We start from the raw sequence: 14,348 nt of genomic DNA on the forward strand, positions 1-14,348 counted from the left end.
GCCGTATCATCCCGAGATACCAATATCAGCCAGAGGGTCTTTAGGCCCGAGGGATGATATTGATCAAGGGTGATGCGGCATGTGATACGGATTTTGCCATGTTTTATACGCTTTATCATACATTTCAACGGGAGAATACATATGAACTGCTTTCTGATCCCTAGCACCTTGGTTACCTTCAGTTCTACTTTTGTCTTGTTTTATAAATGTAAAAGCTTTAAAAGAACTGCTCAATTACTCATCTGAAGCACCTGCGTTACCTTACCATTTGAGTGCTGTTGTTTAAAGAAATATTTTGCTAATTGTATTTTTGTGTGTGTTTTGTATGGAATTTCATTGAGTTCTTTTTATAGTTGCATTTCGTGTGTCAGTAATATGAAAACTCCAAACAATGACGTCATTCAATAAATTGTGCCACGCCCGAATGACCGTTCATTTCGGACCCATTTTGAGGGGAAAAAATTCTAAAGAAGCTTGCATAAATGGAAACGGAGTTAATGTAAAACAAAAACAAAAAAAAATTAGTAGGGGTATGATAAAGGGTGCGCATCAACGTTGCGCGATATGGATTAAACAGCAGGCTATAGTATTTATTAAAAATACTCAGAACTACCGGATTTCCTACTAAATGTATGATAAATACTGAAATATTACGTTAAAAACAGTACTTACCAAAAATATTGTACTGTAAAAACCAAACAACAATCACCAACAACTGACTCCTCTAAGTGGAGAACATACACGCAAAGAAAAAACAACAACGAACGGCATATGGTATCTACCTTGACTTGTTATAAACAAGTGTGATATGAATGTAAATCATACATTTTCAGCGAAACAGCGCATATTTTTAAATTTGGCATGATGGCAAATGTGCAATCAGAAAGGCTTATGCGTATATGTATTGATTTCGTCAGTGACCTAAATTGTTTATACACAATTCTTTCTCTCTATTTACTGGAACGAAATACATTGAGATAAAGCCAGCAACGAACTTAGCCCTTTTGAAATTTTCGGGTTTTGGTATTCTTTGGATGAATTTTGTGTTGCTGTCAAATGTGTTGTATTTCCAGAGTAAATATCAAAGGTTTATCAAGAACGTTATTTCGAAAAATAACTATAAAATACATTTAGATTTTTTAGAATACAATTTTAACATTGACAATACACAATTAGATGAGAGATATATTATTATGTCAAACAGAAACTTCAAGATATAATTTCGCAACAAATTTTCCACTATTGATATAGTATGGATTATTTTTTTCAATTTTTCCTATTTGCATGTGCATTTTGATAAGACATACAGTATCAATGTCGTTTTTATATAGTTTAAACTGTTGGATTTCCTGTTTGAATTGTTTTATACTGGTCATTTTTGGATTCTTATAGCTTGCTGTTTGGTGTGAGCCAAGGCTCCGTGTTGAAGACCGTACTTTAATTAACCTATAATGATTTACGATTTACAAATTGTGACTTGAGTGGACAGCTGCCTCATTACATTATTTCCTAATATCTATGCATATTTCAACGGTCAGCATGACTCATAATAGAACATAGGGGTCGAAACAGACACAATAACAGTTGTTCTAATGAATATTCACCTTATGAGTCCGCTAGTTTTCTCGTTTTAATTGTTTGGCATAGAAGGTCATTTTATAACTTGCTATTAGAGGTTTCCCGATTTGCTACGTATCAGGTACGGTTGGTACGTAACACAACCGTTGGTGCTGTTTTGGAGGTATCATTTAACGCATGAAATTATCTTATTAATCACGATGAAATTTAAAGAATTGATTTGCATATCACCAAAAAACTAGCTTAACGATTTATTTGATAGCGATTTTAACGTTTCTAGAACACTTTTTTTATGATTCTCTGTGGAATAACTTTGTTATGCACAAGTGGATGAATCAAACAGACCTTAAACGAACTGATTGACACGACCTTTAGATTCTAAATATAGATTTGTGTTTGTGTTTGTTATATGTATTTTGTTTTGGTTCGGGTTTTTTTATAGAAAAAAGATTGTTTTCATACAGACAAATGAATTATAATTAAAATAATAACTATAAACTACTTTCTAAAACACATGATACTGGTGTTGGTTCTATTTGTTAACGTGTCAAAATTGCGTAGTTTTCGTATCTTAATTAGTTGTTGCATGATTTTGAATTTAGTTTTTATTATTAAAATTATTTATTTCGATCATTACACAACATGTTTTGTTTGAGAGGGTGAGGGAGCTGAGATTTCATTTTGAGTGAGAAAAGGGAATTCTTCGATATTTTTTTTCTTTCTAGAAACGATACTAGAAAGTAAAATGAAAAATACTGAAAAAATCCGTATTTACTATTCGGTTGCCAATAAAAAAAAACACATTTCTTGAATTATCTAATTTCATTCACTAGAATAATTGTCATATAATTATACAGAGGCGGATTTAGGGGGGGGGGGGTGTCAGGGGAAAAGGGAAGGGGTCCGCCCCTTTTCTGGAAAAAAATGATTATTAATATAGGGATGCATGATTGGATCGGGTCCCCTTTTAGGCAGTCAGTGGTCCACAACTTATGAAAATTTCTGGATCCGCCACTGTTATCATGACTAAAATACAATTGTACTGACACTTGTGTTCTTTGAATATTTTTATTTGATACTTTATTCGTACTTTTAACTTTTGGTAAAATTTCTCATACGTCTAAATGATGATTTTTGAAACTTGCAGAAAAATATAAGAATGGTATTAAAGATAATAAATTTGAACAACAAAAATAACCTACAATTTGAAATTATATCAAAATAGGAAGAAATCGTCCTGATAATTAAATCAAAAAAAGTTACTTCATCAAAGTTGTTCCGTCGTGTTTATATTTATTCACTGTACAGTACCTTGCATGCACTTTCTATTTAATGTATAGTCCATACCGAAACAGGTTTTATATTTACCTTTAACATTTTACATTTTGAATGGGGTCAATTTTGAATGTTAAAATAGCTCTTATTCTAGTTATCTTTTCTTAAAACCTACCCCTAAAATATGTTAACTTTTTCATTTATACTGTTACATTAATATAACAGTCAAACATAAGATAAATTATTAATGTGCTATATATATATATATATATATATATATATATAGCTTTTTTTTGCCTGTGGAATTTCAGGGGAAATAAATCTTAATTACAAACCGTTCGTTGCAACGGTTACTAGCAACGGTTTGTTGAAAGCATAATCGAGTACACACAATATCGTTTGTTATGAATAGGTAACATATCTACATAAAAATTATACCAAGTTGTAGCTAAAAATCATCCAAATACTTTTTATAATGATTCATAAAAAATACATTGACATAAAGGACATATATGAATTAATTTCAAAAGATAAATGACGGCTCCCAGTCCGTACTACGGTTGGTACGGTAGCAAATCGGGAAACCTCTATTATGCAATATGAGTTTGCCGTGTACGGTGACTTACACATGCCACCATCTACATCGTTTGGTGTCTGCTGTAAAGTTGTCTCGGTAAATTAAAATCCGAATCAGTGTTTTGAACCAGTATGAAGAAGGGTATTTCCACATCATATTTACCATTAAATAGTTTTGTATATTCATTTACAATTTCCAAAGAGATCACATTTCAATACTCCATTTTACCTTTTACCTTTATGTTAGTATAATCATCAACGTATATAGTCTAAAAAACATTACTATCAAAGTTTATATATTATAAATAAAATAAGGAGGCCTTAATAATAATGAAAACGAAATGTTTGTGCTAGAGATCATCCGTTATGTTTCTTTCCAATTGTATTGCATCATATTTAATCAAGATTGGTATTTTATATCAAGAGTTAACACGACTCATTTTGCCACACGAAAATATATAATAAATCAGTAAATTTTCATCATCCAATTCTTTCATTTTCAAATGAAAAAATAAAAACTAATACTGTACATCATATCATCTTTCCGAATAAATGTAATGTGCATAGCTATACTACTTCTGTCTTTTTTCAAATGAATAGATAAAAAGATAATACACCCATATCATCTTTACGAATAAATGTGCTGTACATAGTATGTACTACATACCGGTAGCTATTCACACGAACATTTTGACAAGTACAACTTGCCCCTCATGATCATTTATGCACCATCATTTTAATTTATAAAAGTTACTACAACTTATGATTACTTTATTTGTAAGTAACAATGAACACGATATGGAAATAAATAACAACAATAAACAATAACAAATAAAAACCAAAATGATGAGCTTGTTTAGTAAGCTTATAGCAAGTCGTTTAATTTTAAAATAAATATATGTTGCATGATGAATCTGGAAACTCTTCTGCAGATGCATAGCTAGGAGTTTACTTTTTTATGATATGAAAATGATTTGATTTGCAGTATTCTCCGCATCCATACTAACACTGCCTACAAAGATTCTGTGACCTGTTGTCACAAAGTAGTTAGGGGAATAGCGTTGATTTTGAAATGATTTAAACAATCCTCTAAGTTGCTAGATTTGGCTTCTACGGTTTTAGTTACATTTGAAAGACGATTTGGTTGAGCTGGAGGATTATATCTAATCCAAGTCATATTTCCTTCTGGCACCCATTCAAATCCAAATTCCCGAGCTAATTTTATGAGTTGCGTATCTTGAACTGGAATGAATGCATACGCCACTTCTGTTTTTGCAAGACGTTTGCGAGTTAGGTCACTAAGAAGTATATTAAAATATCCACACTGTCTGAATTCTGGTCTTATATACAACATAGCCATAGCGCCATTATATTGCATACATATATAGGCTAGGAGATTCCCTTTCTTATCAGTTACACAACTACTGTCAAAGTTTTGTACAACCCCAGAGAAATATCCCTCTAAATCTTCCCTGTAACTTGTCGATTCCCAGTCTGTCTTCATTGTTTCTACGTGTTTTTGTTCTAATGTTCCTAGACATATATCATCTGGTATTCTAAAATTATATTAAAAGAATTAATAAATTGTGGCTTACTCTTTTGTATATATTTAGAATCTCATAGATTTAATCATTTTAGGAAGAAAAAAATAATTATCAAGTTTTGACCATTTAATAAACAACTGAAGAAAGCTTGAAACAGAAATTTTGACTGATTTTAAACATTTAGAAATTTCATCCAAAAATGTATAAGGACATGACAAAACCAAAATCTATTGAAAAAGAAGCTATTCTGAGATATTCTTTTCTTAGTAAAGAAGTTTTTCTATGCAAAATTTTACAAAAATATATATGTATATTATATAAAAAAAAAATCAACGAATAATTTGGACACTCAGTACAAAACGGCATGGTAAATATTAAATCAAATCTAAGTTTAAGAAATATCTTACTGAGGTAGAGGAGGGGGTTCTGGTTTGGTCCAACAGTACATAAATCTGGATTCCTTTGATGTAACAGTGGCGCCATGTTTTCGACTCAGTTCTGTGATGACTGGTATAATATCATTTGGTAAACCTGTAATATTTGTAAATAACAACATAATGTTTGGTTCTTTTAAATTGACGTCCAGTGGCAAATATTTGGCCAAACAGATGCGGTTCCGATAAACCAGGGGGACAATCAAAACTTACAAGTCAAGGTAAACTAATAAGATGAATAATTACAGAAGTGAGAATTATGTAAAAGATTCTGAAGTTATTTGACACTTAGGTTAACTGTAGGAACTTTCAGTTGATAAAAGACGGTTTGGGTCCTTTTGATATCAGTTGCCTACTTTTTTACAATGAGTGGTTATTTATTTATTATATGGCCTCCTGTTCTGCCAATAAACACACATTAAGTCACGACAAGAAATTTGTACTTACAAACATTACAAAAAAAATACCAATAAGAAAGACGTGCAAAGGTTTTCCAGAAAGTCAATGTCGTTATAATATCCAGTAGTAAGAAAGCCTTTCTTTAAAACACTTATGTGTAAACGAAATCTATACTATTTTTGTTGTTGCGTCTTCCCCATTTTGCTCATGTAATATAGTCCACTTGACGTTTGAAATTCTTAAATCTTTAAAAATAATGTTTATGACAAACAGAAGTTAACATTGAAATTTACTTGAGTTGGCATTAAATAGTGATGGCACCTTTTGTGTCTGAAATATTAAGAAACATAGCACTACGGTATCTAATTAAATTTAGAACTTTCTGACATTTTAAATCAAAAACATTTTATGTCTCCTCTCAATTATGACACGTTCATGTTTAAAGTGATGGCTACCCCTCAGTTAATAGCATACATTGTACCTGCATATTTGACAGGTTCCTCTCAGATAATAAAATAGAATAGATAGATAGATAGTTTATTAATAACATACAAGTTAGCTTATATTGTGACTAGTTTATCATAGTGAAAACCATACCTGTGAAAGTAACGGGTTCCTCCCAGTTAATTACTCCTGGTCTCTGTATAAAGTATTTTAACGCTGTTACACTTTTAGAATGACACATATAAGTATGACTAAAATATCTAGGTACCTGAAAAGATGAGAAATCATGTAACGTAAACATATTTTTTAATTACAATTTTGTTTCTTTAAGTTAAATATCCACACTTCCACAGATGGGTGTTCTTGGTGCAATCAAAGATTAAACGATTATCCTTTTGTTGTCTGAAAGCTATTCAAGGGGTAATAAAACATTCATAACATTTATCCAAAATGGCATCTCAATTTATTTTGAAGGATTTCAATGGGAACTTAGTGTCGTCAATGCCTCGATTTTTGCCCCTTGGTCACCATTGCATGAGGAACATATGTAGAGAAGAATTCACACTCATCAATAAAATTTTGAACATTAAGCCATGTAGTTTCAAAGAGGCGGAGAAAATGTTATATGACCAGCCAGAACAGAAGATTGACTCTGATGGCCATGTTTAGTTGTATAACTGTAATTAAAGCCGCTCGTTGTCTCATTTTTTTTTCATTTGGTTTACATTGAGAAGGTTACCTTGTGGTATGATATGGGATAGATGTAAAATATTTGATTTCTCGTATATTTTTTTTTTTATATATCCTTATTGGGAAGTTATTCAATTAGCAGATATATCATCTCTCTTTAAAAATTTTATTGACAAAATTAATTGACCAAATTATTATTTGATTAAAATTTTCCCTGGAAAAAAGAGAAAATCAAAAACCACTAATAAAGTATGTTTTGCTCATTGTTGAGGGTTGTATGTCAATGGTTATTTACATGTTGTTGTCTGGTTCAAATTTTATCATTGGCAATCTAATCACATTTTCTTATTCTATATCACCTTTTTGAAAAGAAAAAAACGTAGTAGTCTTTTCCTTCTTTGGTTACACGGGTCTATTTATAACATTATTTGAACTCAACTAAATTACGTATATCTATCTACATGTGTATATTGGTTTCGGTATCGAATAACAAATCATTTTTAAATGTGTTTACATTTGTGAATTTATAGGACACAAAGTCCTTGTCCTTTAATCAATGTGACCTAAATCCATTGAATAATATCAGTTTGTATTGTGTGGATCACGTTTTAAAGATATATGGTACAATATATATATAAACGTTAAGTTGTATTGACATTGAAATAATGACGAATGATTAACTAATGGGAGGATGAAACAAACAGAAGAACATTGCTACTTCCCCTGTCTCTATAAGGTTGGTGGCAGCAACATGTATTTGCCTTCTATTAAGTTATTTTTCAAGTTCAGTCAGTGCATATACTGACCTTTAGTCAGCCCTAAAATTCACTTATTGTATTCATCATAAATCTTTAAACACAAATATACATCATTCTTTATCCTCCAATCCCCAATGGAGGTAGCTCAGCATTCAATTCGTTAAATGGTTGTTGTTTCCCTGTGTCTGAGAACAAATTAACAATATATCATGATATATTAAATAAACTACGCCTGGGAATCTTGCGCATGGTGGACAGGATAAAACAATTGCCTTACAACAAGCCACATACAGGCCCCTCAAAGAATTGTTGCAATGGTACATTAACGTTTTTAAAATAGCGTTAGACAATCCATACATGTACACAGCTACTTTTGCATAGGTACTATTTCTGTACTAAAAAACTGTAGTACTGGAAATTTACTTTTAATATTCAGTACTATTTTGTTACTTTAAAATTATTGTAATATTTAGGTACCTGTATTTTACAGTTCTTAATTTGTACTTGAAATTTAGGTACTACAGATTTTTGGTTACTACCGTTACATTTTCAGCATTTTGAAAGTTTTTCTATTTTAAATCTCTTAAAATTATGATTTTCAAACATGGAATATTGTATTATTTCTGTACCAAAATATTTAGTACAAATCAAGTACTGTAAAATACAAGTACCTAAATATTACAATACTTTTAAAGTAAAGAAATAGTACTAAATATTAAAAGTAAATTTACTGTACTACATATTTTTAGTACAGAAATAGTACCGATGCAAAAGTAGCTGTGTAAGAAATCGGTTTTATCTTCCCCATTCTGACCGGATGTGGAAGCGTATTTATACATCCAGCACTCGACAGACGGCTAACGTGGCAGCGTATTTATACATCCAGCACTCGACAGACGGCTAACGTGGCGGCGTATTTATACATCCAGCACTCGACAGACGGCTAACATCCTTCCTTTCAACCAGGTGCGAGAATATTCATACATTGTGTCTTTTACATTAACACCTTCTGCACTGATATGTAAATTACTTCTGAAAAGTCAAAGAATAACTGTTTTTCGTTATATTACTTTTGAAATACTCCTTTGAAAGGGAAAACAGTTAAGGCTATTACAGAACATTGACTTTTTTTTTTACAAAATATAAATTCAAATGTTCTCTGAAACAATGATAACAGTGTTTCGACATTGCATTGTAAGGATATAGTGAGTACCTGTTTTTCTGAATGTGGACGAAGTATTATACATGACCATGATGGCCAGTTGTCAACCAGTACTTCATAACCTTGCAAATTACCATTTACAAAACTTCTTATGACGTAATAAATCTGAAAAAAAAAGAAAATGGAAAGATATGAAAACATTTTTCAAACATGCTAGAAATTTTCAAATGTGGATATTGTAAGTACATAGTTATTTCGACCTATAATTGTTTCTTTTTTCGTTCATTTGTTTAGGGATCCGATTCACAAACATTATGTTTATAAATGTATATTTCTTTTTTTTTTTTTGTGCATAATAACTACCGGCTCTGATCAGTGGTCATGTTAAACATGTTTTTGCTAAACCCTCCCCTGGTCTGGGACAGCAGTGTATCAAACTGAAAATCAGACTAGGAATAACTTATTTTTTTATGAATATCGTATATATGGAATAGATTCTGGTTTCAAATTGTAGCAGTAGCAGGATAATCATGTCGTTTAAATAAAGGATTTCTTTGCTTTTCAATGAGAAATTTTGAAACATGTACGGCTTCAGATTATAACAAAATTTGTGTATTCGTCCAAACACATAGTGAGCAATGCATTGATTGAAAATTGACAAGTGTCTTCCGTTATTCGCGATACAAAGCAATTCAATTATAAATAGGAAAACAAAAAAATATCTTTCGCTAGATTGACTCTAAACAATATTCATTTATGACCGCATCATGCACTTTCAAAAAAACACGCTATACCCGAAAAGACAATGGAACTCGAATCTCTATTTCTTGACAATTTTCCCTTTCAAAAATCGGACGCAAACTTGACCTTCTTAAAGCACTATGAAGTATTTTACATAGAAGAAACAAAAATGATTATATTTGTAGAACACTTTATATTGTTAAGCATTAACGATTTAGGTACACACAGTGAACCAATGACGATCTATATACGTCGATGAAATATTTAATTTCGTATTTTAGTTCTGTTTATTTACAAGTTTGAATGGCTGTAATATGTATGGTGTAAATATTGTTTTAACATATATATATATTCTGGGCTTCCAAATCAAATATTGAAACTGTATCTTGACACATTTGGCAGTAAAAAGACTGTTGATATACTTGTGTAACAAATTGATCCATGCAAATATAGAAACTAAATTTATAAATTGCACCAGTTAGATTTACCTGGTGTATGTAAACATTAATTATGTCATCACAGGAATACAAATACGGAAATCCTCTTATCTACCGATGACGTAACACGCTATTGAAATACTGTAACACTTTATATGTCTGCACAAGTGCATGTATTAGAATCGATTGATATTGAATTCATTGCCAAACTTTTTCATTAACAGATGTTTTATCCTATTGCAATATGCATGGACCCTTGATGATACATCCGACTTATCTGGGTTATAAGTTAGAACGGCTGAAATCGCAAACAGACACTGTCGCATTTACCGTAAGGCAAAAAGCAAATTTAAAGGACAAAAAAACACGGCCAAAAAGCCACAAGTTTTGTTCTCAAATTAACAAACTAAAAAATGTTGAATGTTTCTTTGATTTGTGTCTCTATTAGTTCTTACACATTTATCAATTGTCCGGCTCATATTAACGATCCTAACAGACTCCAGACTTGGGACAGGGTTAAACATGTTAGCGGGATCCCAACCCTCCCCTAACATGGGACAGTGGTATAACAGTACAACATAAGAACGAACTATAAATATCAGTTGAACAGGATTAACTCATCAGATGGACAAAAATATCCTGTCGATGTGCAACTGGTCTCATTTCGTTTAAAATTCATATTTTGATTCCTTTACATATTTTGATTCTGTTGCTTGTAGCTGTATTTCCTTTAATGGATTTACGAACATCGGTCTTCTGCTGTCTCGTATATTACAGAAGAAAAATGTTGTACATGTATTATATATTTCGCCAGTTGATTTGCATTGGTTCTATGTAACCCTTATTATTTTTACCTTATATTTTCTCTTAGCCAAGTGAATAAATCCTTTAATGCAAATTTTTATAGATTTTACTTGTGTATATAACGCAGGGAATGTAATTATTTATAATTTTCATCATTATTTTATTTAATTTTTGATTGACTGTTATATTTAATATGTTTTTATGGTATTCATTGTGATATATATTTCCCCTTTAAATGCTCTTAATTTACATCATTATTCTATTTAATTTCTGTTTTATTCTTATGTTCATATATATATATATATATAATTGCTATTATTGTATGCATTGTGATATATATTTTCCTTCAATTTTATATGTTAAGCGCTTAGAGTATTATGTTATTAGATAGGCGCTATATAAAAGCTATGTAATAATAAATAATAATTATTCACAGTGATTTATTTTATAACCAACAACACAAAATTCTTAACCTGAATTTTGAATGTGAAAAGGAAAATGTGATCTTGATGACCAATAGGTAAAAATCTGCAAATAATTACATGTACCACAAACTTTATTTCTTTAATTTTTCAAATTTATTACAATTGTAATTCATCTTGAAGCACATTGATAACATAATTTACCATTGTGAAAATCGTCCTACTTTTCGAACACAAGTCATAAAGTAAATTAATCCAGAATCGAGATCACTGTAGATAAACCTGACCTAAAACAAACAGATATTGAAATATTCACCCCCGTTATGTGGAATCCTTAGTACTCAAATATTGATTTTCTGTTGAAAAGGGTTTTACACTGATGTCTCAGAACTTGCAAAAATACTTCAAAATCTTTATTTATAGCCCGCGAAAACTGTATTGCACAGTATGAATATATGTATTGAATTCTATTTGTAACACTTTATGTGTCCAATAGATTACAAAAAAGAATTCTGAACTTGAACTTGAATGGTTAATTTTAAGACTTCACTTCACAAACAGTCGTGCTTGGCAAAATAAATGCTATGTTATAGAACCGACTATTGCAATGCGCAGAGCCAAAAGTAGAACATTATTTTATGTTTAATCCCGATGGCTAAAAGTAGCAGTGAATTCTGATGGTGACTCCTTTTCGTGTGTTTGATATTACATATTTATGTAATGAGATTTTTAAACATTGCTGTTTTGGCTTATATTGTTCGCAACGTTCACTATTCACAGATAACCAAATAGCCCTTACAGAGCCCAACCATCACACTATATATTCGATAAAAATCATAAAACGACTACTACCGAATAAAATGTTAAACGCAGTCTATGCGTTTAATATTTCAAAGTTGTCCTTGAATTTAAACCAAGTTAACATCCGGCTGCATATACTATTTTTTTTATTGAATAACTGGTGTTTTCCATAATAGAGAGCAAAATGTAAAATGTGTCGTTTCGGCATCATGTGTGGTTTGTCTTTTGTTTTTTTTTCTTGTCTTTTTAATACCCACATATACAAATGTATTAACACTTTTTGTTTTATTTAATTCTAAAACCGATTATTTCTCTTCGTATTTGAAAAAAGAATTTCTAATTCAATCGAATAAAAAAATAGAAGAACCTTTTAACCTGTCTTCTTTTCCAAATAACGAACCAAAATTTAAAGGACAAAACAAAATATTCAGAATCCTATACTATACCGTCAAAAAGAAAGCCTTGCTCTAACTATTATTCTTTATTTCTTTAAATGACCTTCTCCGTTAAGACGGTGACTTTCATTTATGATTGTTGCATAATGTTACTATTTAAATTATTAAATTTTTAAAACCTAATAAGTCACATCAATTATAATCTTGAAGGCTGTTTGTAGGTTAAAACCAGTTACATGTGTAACATAACGTCTGCAAGCTATGTACATATTTCTCCAGGTCAACTTTAATACATATTTTTTTGTCATATTACAAATTTTCTTATTATCGAATATTACATAAAAAAAAAGTAGAATAGAAATTGACAGTACTATTATTGACCATACAAACCACCTGACTCAGCCCATAACATAGAACTACAAAAAAAAAACGACCAGGAAGAAAATACATGGTCTAAATATCCTGACTTGATATAGGCATAAAAAGGTGTAATTTAAAACAGTTTTACACCCGTACAAACTGTCGCCCCCTTTTGCTTATCAAAATAAAAAGCCCAGCCTCCAGGTATAAATTACGAATTTCTCAACACCAAGTTCTAACCTAGATTTTAGATTGCGTCTCCAGAGGTATTACCACTGGTGCACCCCAATATCAGAAATATTGAAAAAAATATTGAAAAAATTATTTAAAATAACCAAATACAGCTGGATGGTTCGTTAAACCAAAATAATAATTTAATGAATGAATTGGGGTGGAAAATACGTTGCGTTATATATCAATGGTAGCAGTTAAATGGAAGAATTAACGGATTTTGTTTTAAATATTAACATGCATAACATTGGCACTCATACCACATCTTCATATATATATATATATATAACTAGTTAGTATTACAAATTAAATTAATCTTAAAAAAAATATTATATATGTTGGTATAATAAGTCGGAAATGTTTGTTGATATTTCTATATAAGGCGCCGCAGTGCATATCTTTAAACTAAACCAAGTGAAGGAATCAAACATATAAGAGAAAAAAATAAACTTTTAAACTTCTGTATAATATCGATAGTTTACCTTTGCCGTACCTGGTAAAGTTTTCCTCAGTTCTTTTTCTAATTCCACAACTTCATTTTCATTTAATATTTGATAAATCATAATTCCTTCATGCAATACACATGTATAGTATGTCGATTATACCTGACGTAAAGGTATACAAATGTATTTGTATATATTTTTACCTGTTTTCACGTGACCAATATTTGATCTTCAATGGACCAGGTAGTATTTTTTAAGACGATCACATGTCCTTGCCATGTTCTGTTAGTGGACAGATTTAACAATTCGGTCACTGTACTGTAACGTAAACTTGACCCATTGATAGACCCTGTTTAAACAAGATAACTTTGTTTTTACTATCCTTTCCGAGTCCTGTGATATGACTCTGAATTTATAAACGAGGTACCCCCAATTTGTGTATAGGGTATCATTTTTGCATATGATTGTATACAGTTTGTTTTACATGTAAATATATATCGTGAACTGTTGTTTTTGTTTGTTTGATGATGAATCACTGAACATGCTAATTTACCTTTTTTTATAATATTTGTATAAGGAGATGCTTTTTTTCGGAAAAAATCTAGGGGCTAATTTCTATTTTTTTAAAGTTCAAATCAGGGCCAATTTCAGGGCAATAATTTCCATACTATAATTAATGATTATTATAGTGTAACAGCCTGATTTGTACTGTTAGAAGAAAATAATATTATGTCCTAAATTATGAATACTTATAAATTACAAGATTTTATCAAATTTCGCAAACGTTTAAAAGGAACTTCCAGACAAAAACAAAATTCGAATGAAAGGACAGCAATTCAATTATAGTTCAAGAT

At 30.7% G+C, this 14,348-nt stretch overlaps 1 protein-coding gene across 1 annotated transcript; it reads right to left on the reverse strand.

Moving 5' to 3' along the window:
- Positions 1-4,183: 4,183 nt before the first annotated feature.
- On the reverse strand, positions 4,184-13,690 carry LOC143071492 (glycine N-acyltransferase-like protein 3). The gene is made up of 5 exons (XM_076245820.1): positions 13,534-13,690; positions 8,912-9,025; positions 6,404-6,518; positions 5,381-5,504; positions 4,184-4,985 (listed from the first exon to the last, which is right to left on the reverse strand). The coding sequence occupies exons 1-5, from the start codon at positions 13,612-13,614 to the stop codon at positions 4,466-4,468; spliced, it is 954 nt and encodes a 317-aa protein (XP_076101935.1). The 5' UTR covers positions 13,615-13,690; the 3' UTR covers positions 4,184-4,465.
- Positions 13,691-14,348: the final 658 nt, after the last annotated feature.

This window comes from Mytilus galloprovincialis, chromosome 4 (assembly GCF_965363235.1).
Source record: "Mytilus galloprovincialis chromosome 4, xbMytGall1.hap1.1, whole genome shotgun sequence".
Classification (NCBI taxonomy): domain Eukaryota; kingdom Metazoa; phylum Mollusca; class Bivalvia; order Mytilida; family Mytilidae; genus Mytilus; species Mytilus galloprovincialis.